Genomic DNA, 27,052 nt, shown 5'->3' on the forward strand with positions numbered 1-27,052 from the left:
TTACTATCAATGAACACATCTAAGCATTTTTTTTTTTTTTATTTTTAGTGTCCAATAGGATTACTTTCAGTTTACAAGGTTCCTTTATGTAGTTATTTGGAAGTTAAACGTGTTTAAAAGATTAATGCTTCTCTACAGCGGATAATTTAAAAGCTTAAGGATGAAATGTAAAACTGTCTAAAGATTTACTACTATAACCAGTACTGAATAAAACTGTCAATAACTAAAATCCTAGAACAAATCATTTCAAAAATATTTTCCCATTTCCTGCTTTACCCGGATCCACAGACATGGCTTACAATACCCAACATACAAAAATCTCTCAAAGCTCTTCAGACATACCTTTATCACTAGGCCACTCCCTGAATATCTGAAGTGGACACTCATCATCATCTAGAATACTTTCTTTAGCACCTTTATCATCAGAGTGCTGAGCACCAGGAGGCAGCATGACCTAGAAAAGAATAATTATCAGTTTTCAAAGGTGTTACTAGACACTCAGATTATTCAGGGGTACATCTTCCAATTTATTCTTGTTTATATCAGGAGATAAAGCAAATTAAGTAACTTTGAATGCATTTTGCTTTCCAAGGCTGCTTCTAACTCTTTCTTGCCTTTTGTTGCGGTTAACCACGTTTCCCAGAACACCAAACATATTTAAAAAACAAAGGAAAGCTAGTTACACGTAACCTACACAAAGGCATCTTCCAGTAACAAAATTAGAATAATTTCTAAATGGTCAAGAGAGAGAGAAAAAAAAGAAACATTAGTGGAGAGGATAGTTAAAAAACAGAACTAAAGTTTCTTTCATTGTCTTACACACGGGAATCAGCCTTTTTTTTTTTTTTTTTATAAAGCCATTCCACTAAAGCAACATGCAAGAACCCTTAGAAATAGCAATTATGATACTACCTGTTTCCTGTTGTACCTAACCCTCACCCGGTCTACACAGAGAACAAGTGCAAGACTAGAGCAGTTGACAAATGCATCATGCTGTCTAGCTTCAAGGAAGAACCAAAAATAAGCATACTTTGGAAACAAACCTTGTGTTAGTACATTTTATAGCCATATCCTTACAAAGCAGAGGAAGAGGGAAACCCTGATTCATTAGTTTTGACTCTAAAGGAGACACAACCTGTTATTTCATACACATTTGCATTACTGCTCCCCACAGTGATAAAGCATAAAACCAGTGACAGCCAGTATTACAGTGCATGCCTAGCTTCTAAATTAAAAATAGATTTCTCAAAGCTGAATTAAAAGAGACTTTACTACCTCGTTTGTGATCCTAACAATGTTATTTAAATTCATAGACAGCTCTATTCCAAATGAACTACTCCAAAATTATTCCAATCTCTGAACTATGACCTAAGTAACACCTTCTGAAGTAAGGCAAGTATTTGCTGCTGCATGCTACAGTGCTGCAGCCCTCAAGAGGCTTCTAACTCTTATTTGTCACCTCCTCTCCACACCCACTGCAGTGTTAACTAAGTTCCCACAGATCCACCTCAAATTTCCTTTCATCTTCTTCCAAGCAGGAAACAAGTACATTTAAGATCAAAAGTATTTAATTGAGTCATTGGCCTTTCCCTAAAACTTTTCTATGCAAAACCTGGCTAAACATAGGCCTAATTACATTATCTTTAATTAGATTTTCAAATAGACAACATATTACAAAATTCAGGAAAATATTAAAATTTATAAAACCAAAGGGAAACAGAAACACATCTGAACTCAAAATCTTATCTTGACAAACCACTCTTTCCTACTTCACATTTCAGATTTTAAAATCCATTATACTCACAGGAGAATTTTTATTTGCTATTAAAGAACATTGTGTTTCAAGCCTTGTACAATAAGTAATTACTTTAAAATTGCAAAGCCCTCAAGACTGAATTTAAATAGTTAAAAACCAAGAGCTACACACTACAAGCATGCTTTCTGAAGGGCTGACCAACGCCGGATTAGAGAGCAAACCAAAGAAAACGCAGAAGCACTGAAATTAGAGGACAGATGACTAAGAAAAGCACAAGGGCTACAACGTGACCCTGCTTTTGCTTCTGCCTTGGAACATGGATGAATACTTCTACTGGTATTCCACCTCTACTGGCTTAACTAGCAGCCACGGTCAACTGGTGAAGTTACAGAAGAGCCACAAAGGCACTAATCCGTCTGTTCTTCCAGTCACTTACTATTACTTCTGTTTCACAAGAAGCATGAGCTGATGAGCCCAGACATACACTGCTTAAAAAAGAAAAGGGGGAAAAAAAAAAAAGCATGTGACCTAACCTCAAGCAAAGCAAAGGCACAAAACACGACAACTCAGCTTATGCAGGCCAGAGGCTTGCAGTCATGATGAAGCAATTTTAGGAAACATATTTAAGTTTTCGGTGAATGTTGCCTCTCTCTCTCACAAGGCCAAATTCCCCATGTTTCAGAATAAGGGGAAGACATGGAATAGGTTTATATTATGATCATTTCTTGGCTTACAGCTAGGGATTTGCTTTCATACTGAAAAACAGAAGATGCAGTTTAAAACAAATGGGGCATGCACATTTTCCTGATTTCTGCAATGCAGTAGAAACTGGAGATGGATAAAAACCATTCCACTTTAAAAGTTTTACTGGTTTGCTGCATGCCTCAAGTCTTATGCCCTAATGAAGCGAACACACACAGGTAGCTTGGAAGACTGTCTAATTAATTTGACATCTTGAGAGATGTGCAGTGAACCTTGTACTATGCAGGGGACTCAAGCCAAGTGAACTGAAACAAACACAATGTATATTGGAACAAACCTGTATTTACTTGATTACATGGAAAAGCACTTTGGAACCGGAAATAAAGTTGCAGCATGATACACTGCAAAGTGGGGTATGAAAGAAAGTAACTAACAGGAAACTGACAACTCTTAATGTAAATGGCAATGTTAAGAATTGAGAGAAAAAAAAATGAAAAAAAAGAACATGTTCACATTTCAATTGAAACTTCAGAATCGAGTGAACTTTATTACAGGTACTCATGCAGCCGTATAAAGGTCTTGTCATATAATTTAAGATCTACTTTAAAAGTTAAGTAAATGTCAGCTGCTTAAGACTTCTTTGAAGAACTTCACCTGCCACCCAAAGAGAACAAAACATTTACAAATCCAAACCAATAGGAAATTATGGTTATACTGTACACTGCTTTGAACTCAACAAGAAGTAAAAAATAGCAACACAGACAAGACAGATCTGTCTTCCACACTGTAAACTGTCAGAAAAACAAGGAGCATGTATGGGGGAAACGCTGAGAGAGGTAAAGAACAACTATGGTTCTTCACTGAAGTTATGTGAAGCTGTCCTGAAACCTATTTACCAACATAGTTGTTGGTTTCTAAACAAGGAAACAACATTGAAAGACATGTCAGGCTAAACCTTGGGTATTTTAAATATTTCAAGCAATGAAAGCAGCTTCATAACATATCTGGCAAAAATTAGATTTTAAAGTTAGTTTACCTTAAAATACTCATCTTCAGTAAAAGAGGAAGGATTATTGTATTTTAAACCCAAATATTGTAGGAACAGAGTCACTGAGAAAGGTTGAATAGATTTTTGACAATGGCTTTTGATGAGTAAAAGTCAGGTCTTCTGCACTTGAGAGGTGTTTAAGAAAGATTTGCAATTAGCTAACAAATACCACTCAAGTATTTAAAATGTGAGCACAGAACTTATTTCATTATAGAAATTTACTGTACCAAGATGTGTTGCTCAGAAAAGGCAAACTATTTTCCAGTAGTGCTTTCCTAAAAACTAAGTTAAAGCAATTTACTTCAAAGCAAAAACTTTGTTAATCTTTCAAGATTAACACTGTTGGTCTATTTTCTACATTAAACAGCCCCACACATGACTGGACAACAAGGGGAGGTGTAAAAGGAGGAACACCATCACAATAGTAACCAGCAAAAATGTTTTCCTTGTATACAAGTGTGCAATAGTTCCGTAAATTTTCTAAAATATAAATATTCTGAATTACAACATAAAACTCTCTAACTCAAATAAAACTGACCAACAGAAAACTATCTTCCAAATTCTGAAGATGGTCACAGTGTTTCTGCTGCAAACCACAACTGTCAAAACAGCAGAAAAACTAGCAGGTCAAATGAGCAGCTTATTTAATAACATTGATGACTGCAAATTGTAAATTGCATTTATAGAACACACAATGTGAAAAATAATTAGCATGACTAAGACTATACATAGAAAATACTTCATAGCCAGATCTGAAAATAACTTTTAAAATGTACTGTGTCATTAAAAAACTGCAGTAACTATTACTTTAGAAGTGATTCCCTCTTAGAATAAAGAACTATTTAAAATTTTACTGAAGTTAACTTTAACAGTTGGAACCACAATTACAGGTTAATGAAGACACGCATAAAATGTCCAGAACTTCATTAAAGATGTGCCTAGAACTAATAACAAAAACTCTTAACACAACAAAAACTAGAATTAGTTCACTTCTATGAAACTACAAAAGCACCACCTTACAGTTTCCTTATTACTAGACATTAGAACAGCATATCAGTTCCACACTAATTCTACCACTATAGGCTGTAAGCACAACAGAACCAGACACAGATTTCTCAGACTATCAAAAAACAAATATGAAAGCAATTTGAAGACCAAAGACAAATATCCACATCCTTTAGAACAGATGGAAGGTGTGGGGAATAGCAAGTTTTCTTACTGCGCTCCAGTAGCACTTTCGGTACTGGAGAAAAGGTGGGGAAGAGACAGCAATATAATGACTTACAAACATTTTTCCCTTTCTTTCATCCTTTTAAGGAGCCATAAATCCAAGTTTATTAGACAATTAACAGACAGAAATGTAAACAAAGATTGGAACCAAACAAGGATCAAACATTTTCAAGTCTCACTGTTCTCCTTCAGAAGATGATATGGACAAAAGTTTATAATTTTTGATCTGTACTGTCCATAGGCCTATTTGATAGAGCTTTACCTCTCAGAAATAGTGGTTCTATAAAATGAACTTAGAACTCCTAAAATAACGAAATTCTGAAAGCAAGTGCCAGTTTCAGTTAAATGTTTAATCTTTCCTGATTTGCAGTGAGGGTAAACTAACACTGAAAGGCATGTGGCACCTTTTATAATGGAGTACGGATTGAGCACTTTTGCCTCTGAGCAGACTCATTTAGTTCAGGGGAATGGCTTGTGCACAAACAGCACAAATTTCAGAATCCGCAGGATTAACCATTAGTTTATATATGTCTGTGAAGCATAAACACACTTGTGGCATAAAGCTACAAAACCAGAAATGTGTTCCGTTCATTATCAGTGTTTATATACATAGCAAGAAATAATTTAAGACGGGAAGATTTATGTTCTTATAAAACTTTAATTTTACTTACACGAGCAATACAATAATCCTTGGGATTTTCCTTCTCCAGGCCATATTTCTCCAGTGCTTCAATAACTGCAAAGTCTGCAGTATCTGTAGTGGACAGCAGGATTGTCTTGTACGGTATATTTGGTTTCAGACTGTCTGCATAAATTCTCAGTGTCCCACCTTGGAAACAAAATTTAATAAACATTGCTACCACAGAATATACATACATAAAAAGCCATTTACTATATTTATTTTTTAAACAGAATGTAAGAAAGAACGCCTTTAGAAATCATTTAGTCAATCCACCAATACAAGATAAGTTGCACAAAAATCTTCAAAATGTGTCTCTGCCATTGCTGATGCTTTACTCTATAAGCAAGCTTTTTCCCCCAGTGCTTCACCCTCTTTACCATTCTTAGTATTACGTGAAGTTAAAATGAAACTGTGAAAACAACTGGCTGAAGAACTGATTCTTCTCATCTCAACAGCCAGCTCATTCTGACCCTTAGGATTCTCTCCTCTCTTTAAAAAGCCCATTTAAGACTTTCCTCCTGGGCAATGTTTTCTATGCTTGTACTCATTCTTCACTACTCTTTCACTGGTAAAACATGTTATTTGATGTTTTACCAGTACTGAAGCTGTTCCATTTCTCTTACACTTGATGCTAACGTTTACACAAGCACAGTGATCTTTACACCTACCCCACCAACATGAAATACTCGATCACTGCAATCCACCATACCAACTAGAACCATATGGGCAGAGCTGAACAATTATTCTGTGCCACCTTGTATTTATGCTACTGATTGCATTTTTACGTGCTGATCACTCAGTTTGTTCTCAGTAAAATGAATCACATTCATTTCAGAAGACTTCTCCCATTTGTCACTTTCATAAATCTAATTCTGTCCTTCCTTCTTCCCCAGCTTAGCACTGTCAGCAAGATCGATAAGAGTATTCTCTCCCATCAATTTGCCCATAACTCTCACTAATCACACAATACACTCCCACGGAATCTTACCTCCACAAATCTTTCATTCAATTACAACATATATAACTTTTGCTTTCTCCAATATTTTTTTGTCCTTCAAGATTAATTTAAGTCAAAATTTACAGGAGCTGCTGGCCTTAAAAATACTCTCTCAGTAAACAAATCAACATCAGCTTAACCAAAACAAATCTATGTACCTGAATCTGGTCTGCCATCAGAACTGCGAAATTCCTGCATTCTCTTCTCTAGTTTTTGCTGTCGCCGCCGTTTCATAACCACCTCAGGATTAGATATTGTGCGAGTGAAGCTGGTTTCAGGCATATCTTTGTAAACCTCAGCTGCAAGGCGAGAATTCTCGCTGCCATGTTAATTTAAACAAGGAGGAAAAAAATGCCATTAATAGCTTAAAATACATAGATCCTCATCACTTCATAAAGTATAAAAGACAAGTAGAAACCATACATATAGGAGATAGATAAGTTATTGGTAGAAGGTTTCTATATGAAATGCACTTTTGCAAGGTCTAGCACTGTTCATATGCACCTGAAATAGTCAGCAATCAATTTCAGTATTCATGATTGCTACCTTTCAAGAAATAAAGAGGCCTTCCACCTCTTTGGGAAAACAAACAAACAAACAAACAACAGATGAGGCATTATAGAACCTTACATTACAGTAACTTTTTGTGAGTTACAAATACTGCAATTCACATGGAAGCAGAATTAGCATGTGGTCATGCTTTTCTTTTAGTTCATACAATTAAGATACAACTTTTTTTTTTTACTTTTTTTTTTTTAAATTAAGATCAAGCTAAGTAATTGTACAGAACACTGGAAAGCCCATGCTTACAACTGAAGAACAGCGCAAGCATATTCATGCATAGCAGTACTACACAAATGAAAATCGATCTCAAAAAAATTAAAAAACAAAAACATGCTGTGTAGCTAAATCCTCTGTCACATGTCAATCAGTCAACTGATTTCTTTCACTCCTGAGAATCTGTTAACAGCTAGTAAATTTTCATTGTTCATTTTCTATGTTAAAAAAAATACCATTAATTACTTTTTTTCTGGTCTACTATATATGAAGCCCACAGTACAAAGTTGAATTTAATACAGACCCTTTTGCAGCTATCTAGTTCTACAAATATTTATTCATGCCTGACTCAGTGTTGCAAAATTAATGTATGCTTTGCCCCAATGAATTAGGAACGGCATATTTGGGAGTAAGATTTAGAGAACCGAGGAGACTGGCTATCAAAACATGCCTCCCAGAAAAACAAGCTCATAATCAGGTGGTAAGTCAACTGCAGCCACCTACACAGACTACTTTTTCTGTCAATTGACAAAACAGAGAAGTGAATAGATCCACACTACAGTAAGTGCTCAAGAAAAAACATAGTGAGGGTTAGTGAAGTTCATGTCGCCAAGCATATGCTGATTTTTGTACAAGGATAAAGAGGTGAAAAAAAGTTTCATGGTTTGAAAATAAACTTTGCAGCAAAACGTACATACAAACCACAGAATTTAATATCACATGTTTTGGTTTATGATGGTATCCTACTTATGTTAACTACTTCTAAAGGAAAAAAGGGCTTATTTTGAAGAGAGAAGGAATCCTTTAAAGTAAGATGTAAGTTGTATGAACTGATCAAAGTTTAGAACACTTACATATCATCCCCATGAAGAAACCGATCATCTTTATCTGATGCTTGTCGCAATGCCTCTTTTTCACGCCTCTTCTTTTCTTTTTTTTCTTTTTTTGAGAGAGTTCGTTTGAAATTCTGAATTACTCCCTCTTTTTCTTGTTTTTCAGGGCCATTACTCTGCGCCTTCTGAAACGAACCAGTTTAGAACAATTTCCATCATTTTTAGTTTAATGATAATTCAGTATTGCTTTTAACTTTCCATGCAAGTCCGATTAAGACATGGCATCACTACCATGAAAACAGTAGTCCTGGCAACAATACTCCATTACTCAGGGATGGGACTGAAACTCTCAGGAGTAAGACAAAAGACCAAAATAATCTCATATTCCAAAGAAGGTATGAACTGCTTAAGTACCCTGTACTTATGAAATGTACTCAAGCAAATGAAAACCAGAATTTTACTTGAATAATGCCTACTATCTACTCAGCCTTAAAGATTAACCGAAGGCTGCAAAACCAATTTCCGCCTCCCAGTAAAAACTACTTCACGAAACAACACTACATTTAATCTGTTTTCAAGACAACTGTGTTGGAACATCAGATAAGAATAAACTGCAGAAGGAAAAACATTAGAGAGTACATTTCCCCTATGATGTATTTTTCTGTTTTTCTGAGTTGTCCTTCCAGTGTTCTCTTCTCCAAATTCTGCTCCTTCTATACACAAGATACCTGTAATCTTATGCTCATTTGCCTTCTGTGGAGAAAATAATAAAGATGAAGGAAAAAAGATGCAGAAGGATTTTTTTTTTCCTCCTGTCAGAAAGCAAAGAACACAGAAGGAAGACTGCGGATTACTTAATTCAATGAAAAGGTAAAGCAATACCAGTAAATGTAGTGCAAGACATCATTAATTTTCTTTCCCCATGTCTGACAGATGTATCCTGTAGTTAAAAGCATAGTGTAAGCATAAAAATAGCTTGTGTATTTATACCCATAGTACCTTTAAAATTAAAAAGCTATAATTCCAAGAGTAAACGAAATTCAGTGCTCAGCCTGGGATGAAAAAACTCATCTGAAGATAAATATCCCCACACTAAACGGCATATTTTCTGTAACTATAAACACTCAAGTTAGAAATTATATATAAAGTTATATGACTTCAGAAGCCAAAATCTGATCTAACTTCATGTTACCAATGAAATGCTTCATGATTAATACCAAAAAAAAGAAGGAACATCGATCATACAAAACCTTCTTTTTGTATGTTGCAAGGCAAAAAAAAAATACCCCAAAGGGAAGTCTCTCACCAGTTTCATTAAGAAACTGAACATTACCAAGGCAGGTAGCATTTCTTAGTTATTCAGTTCTCTCTGGCATCCCCCTCTAAGGGCTCTGCAAGAGGTGAGATTACCTCTTAGGTGTTTGGCATCTCATACTATTGTAGGGTACTTTAACTTCATCTTATTAGAGCAAAGCAAGCTAAGTTTTCTGGGCACTACGTGTTGCAGTACCATACAGCTACATAAATCAAAGCATCACAAGTCCTCTGAATGATCAGAAAAATGCAAAGTTGGGAAGATCCATTTTAAGGGTTTGAATAGACTCGCTCTACATATACAATATCATCATAATTGTTTTCAGGAATTGGAAAAGTAGAAATCAAGTTTTACTATATGAGCACGTCCCGCAAATTGCCAGACTGCTGTTACCTCTACCATACTCCTTGAAGCCTCACCTTAGGAGGAAGCGTATCATTTTCGTTCTTGAGAACAAATCTTCCTTCTCGATCATCTTTGTTCCAGTTTAATTGTACAACAAGAGGCTTCTCATCTACATCTAATCTTCTTTCTTCTTCAAAAAAGTGAAAAGTGGTAAGTTACTTGGCATCTCGAGAGCAAAGACATTTAAAAAAAAGTTATAGTTTTGCTGAGCTGTAAACCATCCGTTGATGCTTTTCTGTAGGTACAGAGACAGAAAGCCTAGGGGGGTCTGGAGACAGAATGTATGTCTCCTTTGCAGCCACCAGCCTAAGTGAATTCCCTTTATCTACATAAGATAAAGGTCCACAGAAAGGAGCCTTGTGCACTATCAGAACTGAAGCCTGAGAATATAAGATTATAAATTAGGGGAAGATATTTCTGCAGCCAAAATACTTGAAACTTCATAACTTAATGAGACTCCCAAAATATTCGTCTTTCTCATTTTAATTTTAACCAGTCTGACTTTGACCCAAGAACTACTATTCTTGAAAGACTGCAAAAACACAAATTGGACTATAAAATAAAAAAAATAATTACGCAAATATACTAGACAAACTGCATTCGGTGTGTTGTATCTATTTTAAGTACATGAAAAAAATTGAGAGAGTGGTTAAAAAATTAAACAATTTTTGCCATTTGATCTCTGTCTGGAAGTAGGAGACAATATATACACATAGCAAGACAATGATGTCTTCGCAGTTATATTTTATGTAATGTGAAACACTCATATGGAATGAAGTGCCTCTCTTATGAGCTGCGTTTTAATTAGGAACTTGCCCTGCAAAGGAAACGATTTCACTTTGAGTACGGGTATGGTGCAAAGGGATTTAAAACAGTCAAACAAACAACTTAAAGCAGAAAACTCACATAGTATTCATTGCTTTAATTACTGATGACACGTGTACTTTTTTCTAATCCCTTGTAACTCATGCCATCACTCATAGACCATGAGAAGTGACATACACCCCAATAAATTTCCATTCTGTATCTCAAATTACTAGTTTCAGTCATTCAAAAATAGAATTTAAGGTAGTCAAGCCACTTTTTTTTTTTTTTTTTTTGGAAGATTACACAAAAGAAAGAAAGAGAAGAAGAAGGTTAATTTCTCATATTTCTGTTATGTTCCATCCCACCTTCTTCCAGCTGGGTGAGATGAGGATTTAAGGGGACAGGACTGGGATGACATCAAATGCTAACAACATCAGAAGACTATACAGAAGTCTAGGTAACCATAAAGGTTCTGCTCAAGAAAAACAGCAGCTTCAGATAATACTATGTTGAACTTCCTCTGATTTAGCAGTAAGAGCATATCTGTCATAAGGTTACCTATGGAAGGCCCACACATCACAGAATTAAGGACATACTCAGTGTTCCAATTTAACACCTCCATTTACCAACCATAACACCTCCAGTTACCGACTAGCCCTAAAAATAGCAACCCTCTCACAAATGTCAACAAGTAATAGGATATCAAGCACAGCACTTAACAAATTATAATCAAAATTTACGTTAACTGCAGGCCTGACATTTTGAAATACCACTCCCCTCACATTACAATTAGTAGCAATGTATTTAACATCAACAGTAACAAAAAAACCCACAAATCTGGTGCCTCAGAAGCTGGGAGTAGAATTTAAGAGACTTTGGCAAGGGGTGTATAGGAAAATGATGTGGCTGCAGGAAATAGTGAAAAAACACTAACCTCCACTGACATGCACCTCATAAAGTGAGTACTTCGGGGATGACAACATTCGCATGTCTGGTCGAAACTTCTCTGCAAGAGTTTCTATCACATCTTGAGTGGTGGCCGTACTAGAGACACGGATACATTTTGTTGCGAAGTTGCCAGCTGCTTTGTCTTGAAAGTAAAATCGCATTACTCCATGAAACTCCAAATCCTGGAAAAAATAAAAATAAAGATCTGATTGATGGCTAGCAGTTCTAAGTTTCATAGTTCAATTTGCTAGTTAGAAATATTTTATGAGGTGACAAGACATTCAAACATTGCAGTGGTTTTCTAATGTTTGAGGACACTACAGTTTACTGACCAGGACACTATAAACTTGAGTAAAAAAAAAAACGACAAGGATTTTCACTAAGAAGAAATCAAATATCCTAAATCATCTGAATTGTGTTTTTATATTTTCACAAGGGATAGTACAGCTCCCTACACACTCCAGTGCTGCCAGGTTTATTCTACAGTTTGATAATTACTACTCCTGTCTTCACTTGACAGAGACTTTCTTTCTAGTAGATATATCCTCTGGTGCTGGGTGCAATGCCAGGTTTTGCATAAGCACAGTCTTTTCCAGTACTGCAACTGATTGCATAAAAAAAAAAAAAATCACAATACTATCTTTGAAAAAGGAAAAAGGGGAGGCATTTACTGACGCTACTCTATCGGAGGACCCAAGAAAAAAAAGTATTATAACCTACACTGCAGGATGAAACTCTCACTCACCTAGATATACATAGAAGACAAATTCCACAACCATAGACGCTGCTCCTCCCAGTGTGTTTGAGTCTGTACCACTGACACTCTCTCCATGAATTGTTCCAAATTGTCTGAGATCCTCGCTAATTACTTCCACAATCTCTACGAGGCTTGAGAAACACCATCTTTTCATAAAGCTCAGCTGACCCAGAGGCTTCTTCTCTGGAGATATTCAAGGCCCATCTGGACACCTACGTGGGCAACCTCCTCTAGGGAACCTGCTTTGGCAGGGGGTTTGGACCCGATGATCTCTTGAAGCCCCTTCCAACCCCGATAATTCTGTGATTCTGTGACCCTTCCACAATTTATTAAATCTATTACGCGTCCAAAAGATCTGTAAGTTACTATAGATTCTAATTAGCATAGACAACATCCTTGGTAACTATCCTTTTAATTACAGCTTCACACTGCATTTATATCCAAGGGCCTAGGGGTGGCTATCTGAAAGAATCAGTGCATAGCAGTTAAAGTTACTTCATCCCTCACTTTGTATAGTTATTCGATGAATATTGCCTGGTTCTGGCAACTTGCTTTTATATTGTCCATTTGTTCTCTGAATTCTTAACAGCACTGATTTGAAAGAGCTGCTCTGATGAGTCACCATAAGAAGGTTCTCGACATGGCAACTTTTCCAAGATTTTCAACAGTGAACACAGAAGCAAATTTTTTCTCTATCACCTTCTGAAGGTTTCTTCTATGAAGTGGTCATCCCATTGCCCTATGGGTTATGGTAAATTCGTTACTATTAATCTGCTGAAGGAAAGTTATTATTAAAGACTCTTCACAAGTTATTCAGCAAATTCTTTTTTTTTTTCCTTATGCTTTTGTATTTTAGTTGCTACATTTTCTATCCTTACAATTTTTCTCATTGGGATACTACTTCAGCTTTCTAACAGCTATCTTTGCCTGATGTTCTGCCATGCCAGGTTCCTTTCACACTTCCTCTGACAGCTGGCCCGAATTCAGTCTGCACCTCCTGCATACCATCTTTAGTTCTCTGCAGGTGGCAAGTACTTAGCTACCCATTGCCTCCTTTAGCACTAAAAAGCTTTTCCAGAGCAGCTATGCTGGATTTTCCGTTGGGATGGAAAATTTTGCAGCTCCTCCTGACAGTAATGGTTTGAGCCACCTCTTTCACACCTGTTTGCACCAATTTCAATGGTCTCCTCTTCTGTAAGCACTCCTTAACTGTGATGCTTCACAAAACAGCCACGACCATTTCTTATCACCAACTTAAGGTTTTGCTGCACTTGCTTGGTCATTAAAAAAGGAGAAGACACATGAGCTTTCTGCACAAGTATCATAACTGTATCCAATTTATGACATTTATTTCCCTTTACACAAGGTTTTCCCCAAGGTACTGCTGAAGCAAGAATTAAGTGAGAAAACAAGCACACTGCAGGCCTCTTTTTCCAGGAGTGAACTATTGTGCGAGTACCTACACACAGATAGAGACAGTTGATTTTTCTTTATTCTTTTTTAGAAGAGAGAAGATTACTGAGAACATCCACTGTCCATTAGCCAGGTGTTTAATCCCACAGATTTTATTAATTCTCTACTACAGCGTAGCAGTGACTGGCAGAGATTCAAGAGCAAAGGAACGCAACATAGATCCATTCAGAGAAGATCTAGAAAAAAGCTCTCCAATCTACAATGGGTTTCTTTATTACTATGTTTTGAAGTTTTGCTGCTAAAACTTGCTTCTACTTCCAGGCACTAACAAAACAGAGATGCGACAACAAAACCGTATTGTGAGTACTCAAGATACAATGCAAGCATAAAGGGAGTTTTGTTCTCCTTTCAGAAAAGCAGTAATGTGTTCCTCTGAGTAACTCTCACTTGAGTTTTGTTTCCTTGCTTTGATAATCTGGGTGTGAAAATAATTCAATGCGCTGACCACTGGCTGCCCATTTCCCCCCATCCTGTCAGCTTCTTGATCTGTATCCCCACAAACCCTGCCCCTCAACCCAATTTCCCAAGTTTTCTGTTAAAAGAAAGATAGGCTGCACAACTGCATCACAATGCTACACAGTACAGATACTTCTTCCCAATATAAAGCTCTCGCTCGTTTTATGTTCCATTTGAAGTAAATCCCAACCTGCCTTTCGGCATTAATGGAGTATTACAGTGTTTAAATACAAGTCTTCAGTAACACTGAAGCAATTGGTTTCACATTTCAAAAAGGAAGGTGGGTGAGTACAAAAAAAACAAACAAAAAAAAACAGCAAGAGACTTATTACATTTATATATCCTGTATGTATTTATGTCTAGTTTAAGGTACATTTAGCATCCTGGCCAAGTGCTTAGTGTATCAATAACAAACCCGTACAAAGACTGATGCCACCACCCACAAGAAAACAAGGTAGGCACCAGACTTCAGTTTCCACTCTCCACTCTAAATCTGCATTAAAGAGTTTGAGAGGTACATTTCACCTCCAAATCTGCTCACTTCTGAATTTCTTTGGAAAAAAAAAAAAATCATAAATTGATATACCAAATATCCAAGTGTTACCTAATATATACTTGTAAGTGAATAGATCTCCCCAAAATGTTTACAAATCTTTCTCTAAAGATAAGGAACTGCCATTTATTAATTGCTAAAAAAGTAGTCAAAGTGTTTTCTGGATTTCAAAAGAGACTAATTACGTAACTGTATGAACATTCTCTTAAGTTTCTCTCAGGAATTCACAAGCATCATAAGCAGTTTTGGTTTCTCATCTACTCCTATTTTAAATATTTTATGCATCTCTTGTGCAGGTCTATGGTTCCTTACATAGATAGGAACATGAGGATACAGAACAGTCCTTGGCAGCACAAATATAATCAATTTCCACATTTAAATTCTCATCATCCAGAATGCAAAAAGTACATTTTAAATCACTTGGAAAAAGTCAGCTCCTTTTAGGCTTTTCAAATCACAAAGAACATTTTCCTTAAATAATGAGCCTAATTGTGCCTTTTATCACTATCAGAACATGGAGTGATTTCCAAAAGTATATACTATACATATATATATATATATATATAAACGTGCACAGTATATATACAAAAGAAGTTCCAAACTTGCATAATTAAAAAATACCAGTTAGCTGACTTTTTTTTTTTTTTTTAAACAAAGAGATGGAAGTGAGTTAGTATTGTGTCTTTATCAGGCACACACACACTTAAAAAGATGCTATGCAGCTACACTATTTCTTGCTATTTGCTGCATAAAGCGATTGATGGATCAGTGTGATCAGTGTGATGGGGGCTGATCAGAATGCCTGCCATCACATTCTTGCTTTAACTACTTAGTTACAACTTACTGTCTGTTATTGACATTTTGCAAGAACTGGTTCAAAACCAACAGGTTATGTGTTCCAGAAGCCTGTCTTCAGCAGAAGAAAATAAATATACAAAAGCACCAGAGTGGCACACTCGAAACAACAATTTCACAATATAAAGTCTTCAAAATTCTCCAGAGTCTTGTGAAAAGCTTTGACAAAACATTCCTTGAGAACATCTGCACTGCCAATGCTACGGCCCTCCTCTGACATCCTCATTGACCTCAGACCATCACCAGCTGAAAAACAGCACTACAAAAGCAGGAAACAAACTTGAATACATAACAGTCACACAACCACTTAAGTAACATCTAAAACTGAAAGTGTGGCATGTAAGTTTTCAAATCAAAAACCATTGTTTAAAGTTTTCCATGAAGCTTCAAAGTTTTTTTCTATTTTTTCCCCCCTGTTTAGATCCAGCTCCCACTTACTTCCTATCAAGTAGGTATTTCTGCTTTTAGCAGTAATTAGGAATAATCAAGACAATCATTCATTCAGTTACATACAGATGCACAAATAAACCAGAGGAGCGGAGAAGAGTATCTCAAGGTTTGGTCTGTGATTTCTGAGACCAGGTAAATAACTCACTGAAGTATTTAATACTGTGATTTTCTGTAACTGTTAACATTCTCTGTTATTTGGAAATCTCTATACAAAATCAGCTCTATTCTCTTCCAACTGTCCCAGTCTTTTTACCGAGAGTACAGTCAAGAAAGACTGGAAGAAAAACAAGTGGAAAGAGATGAAAATAATGCACTGTAAGTGAGGTTTGGAAAAAGCCTCCCATGTGATACAACGGGACTTGCAGCAGGGAAACCTGGACTTCCCGAAGCATGAAAGAGAGGCTTCTGCAAACAAAGCAATAATAGCCAGACACAGTAATCCATAGCAGTGCTCATGCATGAGAAAGGAAACCCCTCCTTTCAAGTGTCTTGGAAGGTACTGACAAAGTGTTATTCCAATATGTAGGACGCAACAATGAACATGGGTCAGGATCACTGCTCCCACAAGCTAAGCAAGCAATACCAGTGGGCTTTTAAACTACTGTCCCACCAGTACCAATCACAAAATCAATACACACTTCAATACTGAAGTGTAAATATATTACATGCTACCCATTTGGAAAACTGTTTGATCCCTTGAGCAGTAGAGAATATGCAAGCTTCCCTTCAGAAGTCCTCATAACCCCTGTAACCCCTCCAACAGGGTAACTTTGAGGTTGTTTTTTTAGCTGCATTAATACCACTGTTTGCCTTGTAAAGTGCATTCTGCATGACTGGGTCTAGAAAATACCAAAAACTGGCATTAAGAACATCACATCTTTCTTCCTGCCCCATTCAAATTCCACAGGCAAAAATCTACAGAAGAGTAACTCCTAACTAAGCTGCAATTATTATTCAGATACACGTACTTGTTGCTCAGGAGTTTTGCTAACAGAATATAAATCAAAATAAAACCAATCTGCAGTGCAACAATTAGAACTAAAAGCAAATACAAGCTGATTTTAAATGAATTCAGGTCACAATATTGATATAACAGTTCAACATAACAACGTTATCACTACAGGATATCCTGAAACATTCACGTAACGCCTTAGTAACTAACACAGAGTAAGTCTACGGAGAAAAAAAGGAATCGCTTCCTTTGCACACTTTGGTCTTTTGGAGAAGCAACAAATCTATGCAATTCCAACAAACATTTAAAAGCAAAAAGAATTCCTACAATATTTAAAAAAAAATACATCGATAACGTAGTAAGCACTGAGAGTAGATGAAGCTATAGCATGCGTTCCAAGCAGTTACACCTACTTGAAACTAAAGGATAGATGATATTCTCATACACAGGCTCTACAATCAACTATTAAAAAGAATTCCACATAATCTTAACACACACACAAAAAAAAAAAAAAAACAAACAAAAAACCTTAAATGTTATGAACTGTTTTTCATCTAGTGGAGAAAGCAATGTTTTTGCTAAACTACAGCTTATCAAACACCTTCAAGATGTGCAGTTTCATTTCAAGATTAATGGTAAAACACCATAAATGGTTCCAAGAGAAGAGAGGAAGAACACCACAGATGAAAAAACAGGTGCTATAAAAAACATCAATTTTATTTCCTCTTTCAAACCTTTGACACCTGGATCAACAGAGATACTCCACTACAGACTGACTCATTCTGCCACAGCTGTATTTACGCACACTGCGATGGTCACAGAAGCAGGACCAACAACAGAGTTGTCTATCAGAGAGAATTATCAATAGCCCACAGCATGAGGTGGATAACCAAGAGGAATCACCTTTTGTTTTCCTGAACCCCAGGAGCCAGCCTCACTACAAAATGAAATGAAAACTCAAGATCAAAAAGCATGAGAACTACAAATATTTTTTATAATATACATGTAGAGAAATCAAGTTGATGCAAAAAAAAAAAAAAAAAAACACTACAGTCTACGACAAATACTACATAAGTAAAACATTAAACTAAGATTAAAAGACATTTCTACAAATATAACTAAAGCATACTCTAAAAAAGGATTTACTTTCTTAAATGCAGCTGGAAAGCTTGAATGGCCATGTAAACCTTAAATCATTGCTGATGCAAATAGTCTAATGTGTATCTTGTAAGCGTTCTCCCTACTTTCCATCAGTAAACTACCCACATAATAAGAATGATTAATATAATAATTATTGGGATTAAACAAAAAACATTATTGTAATCTTGAATATTTTCCAGGCAAGATACACCGCACAGTTCAAAAAAAATAAACTCCGTAACTGACCCATCCACACAAAGTTACCAGAATATTTCATACCTACTTCAAACCAACATCAAAATCCAGTTCAGTTCAAAATTGTATTTTGCCAAGGCCAGACTCAGCATGCAGCAACTAACCCTGCTTTATTCTGAAAACACTTGGGTTTTCACAACCCTCTACAAAGGACATTGTTGTGAAAGCATCACAAAATGTCTTCAAGCACGACTTACAACAGCTCCAGAAGCAGCTACCATGAAAAATAAAACAAAAAAAGTGCCAAGGGTGCTCCCCAAAAGCACTATAGGCTTAACCCTCTAACTCTAATTTCCCAGTCTATGCTAAATGATCAGGAAAATCTTAAAAGCACTTGCAACACACAGCAACTGTCTGCCACCTGCAGGATACTTCTTGTTATGCTGCGGTGTACAGCATCATTTATCTTCTCACAATTAACCAGAAGAAAATGCAGATTGCTCTTCCTGCAGAATGAAATCTGACATAGCTTACTGGAAAACACTAAAAATATTTTCAAAAGAGAGCAGTGACAACAGTTCTGTAATTATTTAAACTTCAATCACTCATTAAGCTAGACTGCTTAAATGCAAAATGCAACAAATAAAATAGATTAGGTCACAACACCAGATTAATCATACCCCCCCCAATTAATAAACTGTTTTGATGCTGGTGCAACAGTCATTCTTTGACTTTCCCAACACCATAATACTGAGGATCGGGCAGCAATCATAAACAGAGACTTTGGGGGAAAAAAAAAAATAAATCACAAAACTTATTATTTGGAAAATTGATTAAAGAAGGTGACATGACAAAATGAAAGTAATTGATGTACATGTTTGGTCTACCAAAGTACTCTGAAACAATCTCCAACAAATAAACATTGATCCAGGCAGAGTTCATTGATATTTGAAAATAGGTAAAAAGTCAAAACCAGAACCAAGCCTACGCTGAATTAGTCATGACATATTCAATAGCAAGAGCAGAAAAATCAATATTGAGAGGTCTCAAGGATACATTGCTTACCTTTCTCCTATCTGCCTGCATCATGTCACCATTGCAGAGCTAAAAACAGAGTGCTTACAAGCTTCTCCAAAACATTTAAGAGAAGAAAAATTAGAAGCACAGACTATCCACTACAGCATCTCTCAGATAGGTCTTAAAATAGATGAATTAAATCAGGATTCTTATTAATCATTGTGTTAAAGACTGTTCCTTTTGAATGGTTTGATCTAGAGGAAGAGGAACTCCTCAGTACCTCCACCTCAAACCAAATCACAAAAAGGAAAATGGTAAGGGTGAGAATGAAAGTTCAAGCACTACAAGTCTCACTTGCCAATGACCTGCAGAGCTGCAGCCACGGTACTTAAGCACCTTCAGGCACCAGGCAGGCCACGACAAAGACTGCCTTCATCTCATGTTAACACTGAAGTGTGTGCACACAGCCAGCCACTGTAAAGCAAGACCCCCTTGCTGCTGCACAGCGTCCTTCCCCATGCTGAGACACTGACCCCAGCACATCCTGCAGCTGAGCAGCAACATGAGTCAGCGTTAGGCATCCAGAAAGGATTTTTTTTTCTTCTTCCTCTGCTCCCTGTCAGGAAAGCTGTTATTGCGATCACTTGGGTGAAACCATCCTTCTGCTGGCACATCGTATGAACCCGAAGGAACCGTGAAACAGCAGCCTTGGCCAAGCTAGACACTTCATTCCCACTCCCGCAGTAGCATCAGCACACACCTGACCCTGCACAGAGGCTTCACAGCACTGTCAGCTGCACTGCAAGCCAGCAGGGACTTCTTTTGTTTGGTTTTGTTTCAGGCCGTGCTGGCTTGGCATGCTGCAGCTCAGACCAAAGGAGGGAGCCGGGTGGTAGCAGACAATCTATCCAGCCCAACCCGACCGCTCTCCATTCCACACCTGCTCAACCACATGGCACCTCCATCATCAGGACGTCCGGTTGACTTGACAGCAGCCAGGCAACCCCTAATTGTACTTCTGGTTTCTCACGCGGTGTTTGTACATTTCTGAAGGTAGTTGAGAGGCTAACAGCACAGCAATAAGGTGTTCCTGTGTACACTGACAATCCGATGTTCAAAGCGCAGTTTCTAAAGCTAGAGGCAAACAGGTTTTCAAAGGAACTTTTTGAACTTGCACGTAATAAGCAAAGATCTGAATGGAGGTTTTCCAAGGGAAGAGTAAGTCTAGCTCATCTACAGTGGCATCAGCACCAAAAAAAGATCTCCTGAGCATGCTGACACTGATACCGTGTCTGAGACTGACAATGCTGATCTAATGCAGTGTCTGAGACTGACAATGCTGATGAGCTAAGTAGAAACTTGACCTGATACTGAAACACCACATCTCTCAAATATTTTGAAGGCTCGTTCCACAAACACATGAAATTGAAGAAAATAACTTCCAGAAAGTCACAAACTAAAGTTTAGAATACTCTAATCTTAACGACATTTCCAAAGCAGGCATATTGCAAGGTGTATTTCATAATTTATATATTATTAAATTGTTTCCTGCATAAATACATTTTGGTAGAGAAACTTATCATTATGAAACATCTTAAATTCATTAAAAACATCAGTGAAACTAGTTTTTAAGTTAATCAGTGAAAATGCTAAAAACTGAAAACAGAATTTTGAGGTGAAGCTTTGAGATGTTGAGGTGAAAACATCACAAGCAGCAATAGATGCAGGTAAATCAGCATTTCTGTTAGCTAACACAGAAAGCTGCATTATTAAAACAAGCGTTCTTACCAGCAATCAAACCTATGAAATTTAGCTTCTTGCGGCTGTCCTTCCCAAAGTCAATTGCGTAGTTTTATTAGAGGTAGCACAAGTCAAGTTATTCACATTCCCTTCCTATGTAGATTCTCCAGTGTCCAAGAATCTAGGATCCTACAACCGTTCAGGTTGGAAAAGCCCTCTAAGATCATCTAGTCCAACCTTTAGTACACACACTATAGCTGCTCTCTCCATTGTGGAAACTAAATGTCATGTCTTGTCTCTGGCCACTCACAGCAGTAACTTCACATTCCTGAGGTAGGCTGAAGGTACGATTTCACAACTAATGGATCAATGAAGAACCCCATTTGACCAGCTGGTACCCACCAACAGGCCTGCACCCCCACTTCAACCACCTGACGCAGTATTCATTTACTTCTGCTCCATATAGTCTGTGGGGAAAAAAAAAAAACAAAAAACAAACAAACCTCACTGCATTACAAAAAAATGTGTATAAACAATCCTTTAAACCCACAGACATTCGGATTAATTTCTTGCAATTAGCACTGTATTTTTACTATTTTAGTATCCAGCTTCAGTGTGATGCAACAGGGCATCGAGAGAGCACCCGAAATAGGCTCAATTTGCATAATACAACCAGGGGGCGTATTGTATTTATCCTTCTGCTGACAGAGCCAGGAAAGACCAACTTCTCCAACTTCTACCCTGCACTGATAAACTCGGTTGCATTTAATTCATTTCTCACTCTTGTTGGATAAGCTGGAGCCCGTGCTACAGAGAGTTAAGACATCCAGCTACACTGACTGAACTAGAAAAACGTGGCTGCTATCTGATACTCTGCATGCAAGTGCTCTGGCAACCAGGCTAATTAGTCAGGAGTTTGAAGTAGGAATGCTAACAAACCTAATGGGAAACAAGTACCTGATTCTCCCAGAACAGACAAAACTGCAGCAGGGAATCAACTTAAAAAAACAGAAGGCAAACAAATTTAAAAACAAAGCATACCATACAACACAAAAAGGCACTTAGATCCTTACCTTAATACAAAATCTCTTGACTAGACCCAGTCCCCGCATTTCCCCATCTATCCACCAAGACTGGGCAGACCCATTTTAAAAACAGTTTAAAAGGAGAAAATATTTACTTCTTTTCTGAGGGACCTCAGTGCAGCTATGAGGAATTATACAGCCAAAGAAAACATAAGAGGATGCTACCTGACAAAACAAAATATACAGACCTATAAAGGAGTACTGTGTACATAAATTTGGGGGAGAAAAGGGTCCTAAACAGAAAAAAACTCTCAATCTGTATTCTCTTGTTTACAGCACTGTTAAGAGCTCACTGCCAAATTGACATTGCTAAAGGTTTTATAGCAGGTCAAGATCTTGCCAAAAAGCAATGTGATAGCACAGGAACTGCACCGAACAGTTGCCAGCTTCATTAACCTTATTACCAGTTCAACTACCTCAAGAGACACTAATGTGCAACATTTAAATTCGTTCCAGTTGTACAACCATTGTTGCACTGTCTTGGAATTTGGTCCACGATCATTAAGTTCATGCATTCCAGATAACGTTGGTTCAAATCCAGCACTTGACTGGATTTCAAAAAGTTATTTTCCACGTATATTAAGTCAGTCAAGCAGGTCTAAGGGAATAATACCCTTTCAAAATGTAGCCTAGAATGCAACCTTTGCTCTAGCAAATGCTCTCGATAGAAACGAAGAAAGAACCTCTTTTTGAACTACTGCTGTTTTTCCTTTTTACTTGAAGTACTTACCTTCCCCACTTGTCTCTCTCAGAAAAGAGAAACAACTTTAGTTTATAAAATCGTCAACATCTATAATGTTATTTCTGCCAAAAACAAACAAACAAACGGAACAACAAAACCAACAACCCGCCAAAAAATCCAAGGCCTGCACAGCTGAATGACGGTGGCTCTGACACAGTTAGCTGATCTCACTCAGAGACGTACAACCACAGTGCTTACACACAGCTTCAGCTGGAGCACAAAAACACACAAATGCTAAGACAGCCTTCCATTTACTTATGCCACACATCCGAAAAATAGATATTCATTCATTACAGATACAAAACAAGTAGCCAAATGAAAACAATGCCCAGTTTTACTCACAATTAAAGCATTAACTATAACCTTTCTGAACATTTAAAAGAAAAATTGGGTCCATATTGCAGCTTCCAAACAGAAGAGAGGGTGTCCAAAAAGATTGGGTTTTCTTTTTAATTCTGTCACTCACAACACCCTACAGGAGTCATCAGTCTGAATGGCTTGGGGTTTGCTTTGTTTTGTTTCAATTAAAGGAATCAGGTCATCTCTTAAAAGCTAAGAAGCAGCTTATTAATGCCATTAGTTATCTAATGGAGTCTGACAAGACTACCCAAGGACACAGATAGTATGGAAAAATCTTTACAATAGTTGTAATAGCTTGGTGAAGTTTATCTGTTGATGGCCTTCTCCCTGCAAATCCTACTTAATCCTGTTGTATAATCTTTGGCAACATTTTTACCAGGCACTGTGCTGGCTGAGTGACATTCAGCTTCAGTTAGCTGCATTCAAAAACAATGCAACTTGCTGACAAGTTAAAAAGGGGCTTTCTCTGCAGTAATGCCATCTCCGTTATCTTCAGACTGATAGCAATTCCGCACTCACTCTTTTGTGAAGCTTCCCTTTGACTTTTCATGCTATAAATAAATTCCTCTAACACAAAAGCTAGTTCATAGTAGCCCTAAACATTTACACAGATTTCATACTTACATACTTATTCAACCAAAATATTTCTTTTCGTTCCAATTTCACTGTGAAACTCATTCGCCATTCTATCTACTTTTAGGTCTGAAAAAGATGATATAGCGGTAGCTATCAATGTAATAATGCACTTTACTTTAATATTGTGAGTGATTTGAGCTGGTGCCCCTCCTCTCATCCAAAGCCATTTAATCTTCCAACTATTTACTAGTTTGCTTTTCTCCTAGGAGGTTCCACATTCATTTCCACCTCCAATAACATCTATTTTGCCAGACTAGAAGTAAGTTTACCAGCAGAAAGGTCTTGCCCAGTAAACAGATTCATTTACCAAGAAAATCTCTGTACCTCAGCTGTTTCTTCTTTTATGTATCCTCTACATTTTTACTGTTAGAGCAGAATACAGAATGTAATGTACTCGTAGACCTGGAAATGAATTTCCTGAAAGTCCTCAAGTGCCGATTACTGGAGATAAAAATTACTCTGTATGTGCTGTTGGCATAAGGCAGCAAGGGAGAGCACAACACCAAGCAAGGGCAAACAGCGGGGACACTTGCAGGGGCTTTCTCTCTCCCTACCTGCCCTGCCTCCTATATCAACCCAAGCATTTCTGTGAACTCTGATGGGCTTTTTGCTCTGAACTAGCTCAAAGACAACCAACCCCTGTCCCCTCAGCTTTCAGAAGAGCCTCACCGTGGACTCACGTAAAGCCCGACCCAACGCCAGCATGACAGAGGGGTTACAGGAGGAGCTCTGGCAGCCAGGAAGCCATTTCCCTACCTGAAGAACTGAACATGGACTCACTTGCTCATACTTTTCCCCTCTGTAGCTACTGGTATTCAAAATAGAGCCAAGAACAATATTTCACAGAAGCAAGGAACACCTCTGCGGACCCAGCACACCAGCCAACTGGGACGTGTGTCAGAGGCCAGCTCGAGCAGTACAGAGGTAATAACCCGGTTATGCATGGGAATTGAGATACTTCATCACGCCTATCTAAACATCTATTTCACCAGCCTAAGCCTCCATAAACAGAACATTTTGAAAGTGATATGGTATTTGAAACTCAATATAATGGGCCTCAGAAAGACTATTAAAATATAATCTGGCTATATTTCAATTAGTAAATCACTTAAGAGAATAGAAGCATTTTTGTTTATAATACTGAAGGATGTAGCATCTAACATCTAACACTAATGCTGCATAACATAAATACAGCTTCCTTTTATCTCACAGTTCATCTAAAGTTATCAAATACCAAGGTGGTGTTATTTTCTACTGGAAATAACTTTTCCCCAAAACCCTTTGGAACCACTGAGCACAGAGTACATTAGAGCTACAATCACCACCTGCTAATAGTAGCTTCAGAAATAGTTTTCATGTCCTGGACGTATAAATACAATACTGACAGGGATTCAGTTGACACAGGAATGCCACAAATAATGGAGGTGTTACTCAGTGATGCCAAGATACTTTCTGCGAAATATAACATCAGCTGTTGTCCACACAAAAGCACTGAGTTTTATGGTCCTCTGAGAGTCTCTGACTTCCTGCAGAGATCACAAAACAGGCCAGAAGAGGAAAGCAATCAAAATTATTAGAAGAAAATAACATTTGAGGAAGCCATCATAATTCAGAAAGTCAGTCCTGAGATAGGGTGGGTAAAACGCGTTTGTAAAAGTTCAATTAAAGCTGCTAAAAGTAACCTTTAGTTGTACCACAAAGTAAGTCATTATAACGAAGAAGCACTTCAAAGCACTTCTTAACTGTATGAGTCAAAAACTACTCTTTCTAGAACCACGGCCACTGCATTTTCTCTCCCTCCTACTGCTTCGGAGTCTCTATTCCACATTCAGGACAACAATGCAAGTTTGGTGAGCGTGAGTAATGGCCAACTCTATTCCCGATAGGGGAAACAACAGTTGACCACTTGATTACATAGGAAGCTCCTCATTTCCTGTGCAATTCTCTTCATAACAGCATAAATAATCTAGAAAAAAATACCATGTGGTACAGAAAGACTGATGTGGATTTTTTGTCACAATGAATTTGGTCAGAAATCACCCTTAATTTTTTCAACAATAGAGCTGACATATACGCCCAAGTTCAAAAACATTTTTTGGCGGTATTTTAGAATTGTTAATCTTATGCTCCCAAATATGTTGGGGTTACGTCTCTAACTAGATTTAGTGTTCTGGTCAAGACTGTTCTCATTTTATGAAAAACTTCTGTTTCTGACCCGCAGCAAGATCTTCCTTTTTCACTTATTAATACTTCTTTAAAAATACAAAGAACATTTTGAATCGTCACTTTGTTGTGATAAAAGGTAAGATAAAAATCAGGCTTTACTTCTAGTCTCAATGAGGATTTGAAGGATGAGTATGTGATCGACTCACTTGATTACGTGCTCAAAGTTTTAAATAGCCAGTTGCTTACTTGCTCACTTTTTGTTTAAATATCAGAACAAATCCACTCCAACAGGTCAGCAACTGAATTCATACTGCCCCATCATTTTGTGTCTCTTTGCTCCTTCTTCCACCAAGAGCTGCTACTGGCTGCTTACAGAAGACCAAGGATGTTTCAGAGTGCAGTTCAGGCAGATCAATTACGCAAGTTGCTGTATGGAGCCAGGAGGAGATGGGAACAATGACTACTGAAAATCCAGATGTTTAATCATCATGTAAGCATCCTTCCCATTACTGCTTTCTTCTTCACCCTTCCTATGCACACGTGGCCTGGAATAACACAGTTAATAACAAGCAATACATTTCTGTATTTTAACTTTTCTTAGACAAAGCTGCAGCTTCATTCCTCGAACTGAGAGAACAGATGGCTACAGATCCTATAGCGTACAACTCAATGTTTCCTTCACAAATTTGCTTATTCAACGTTAAGGTTCCATATTGTCATAATACAGACAGCCTCTCTCTACCATGCATAGCTGTGTTCAGATGAACAGCCTCCGTCAATGAAAGGAGACTTCTGGAAGAGTATTCTTCTTGATGAACTCCAGATTGTCATCACTGAACTTCTGAGGCAGACCAGTCCTGACCTACTGACTTTCCAGAGTGTGCAGTAAACCTTTTTAACCATGTTTATAGGTAGAAATCTAAGAAGCAGCATCCAGAGCAGGGGGATACCAGCTGAAGTAGAAACTTAGCTACT

The 27,052-nt window shown here is 37.4% G+C and overlaps 1 protein-coding gene across 26 annotated transcripts in view; it reads right to left on the reverse strand.

Moving 5' to 3' along the window:
* Positions 1–27,052, reverse strand: part of AFDN (afadin, adherens junction formation factor) — a 128,828-nt gene that overhangs the window by 82,155 nt on the left and 19,621 nt on the right. For 16 of the 26 annotated variants that reach the window (XM_068676889.1, XM_068676893.1, XM_068676891.1 and 13 more), the window contains exons 2-7: positions 11,487–11,682; positions 9,760–9,875; positions 8,047–8,210; positions 6,574–6,734; positions 5,408–5,565; positions 343–454 (exon numbers count right to left, since the gene is read on the reverse strand). In XM_068676889.1, the coding sequence (XP_068532990.1) occupies positions 343–454; positions 5,408–5,565; positions 6,574–6,734; positions 8,047–8,210; positions 9,760–9,875; positions 11,487–11,682 (907 nt within the window). The remainder of the gene's footprint in view (positions 1–342; positions 455–5,407; positions 5,566–6,573; positions 6,735–8,046; positions 8,211–9,759; positions 9,876–11,486; positions 11,683–27,052) is intronic. The other 10 variants (XM_068676887.1, XM_068676905.1, XM_068676898.1 and 7 more) reach the window with 3 other exon arrangements.

This window comes from Anas acuta, chromosome 3 (genome assembly GCF_963932015.1).
Source record: "Anas acuta chromosome 3, bAnaAcu1.1, whole genome shotgun sequence".
In the NCBI taxonomy this organism is placed as follows: domain Eukaryota; kingdom Metazoa; phylum Chordata; class Aves; order Anseriformes; family Anatidae; genus Anas; species Anas acuta.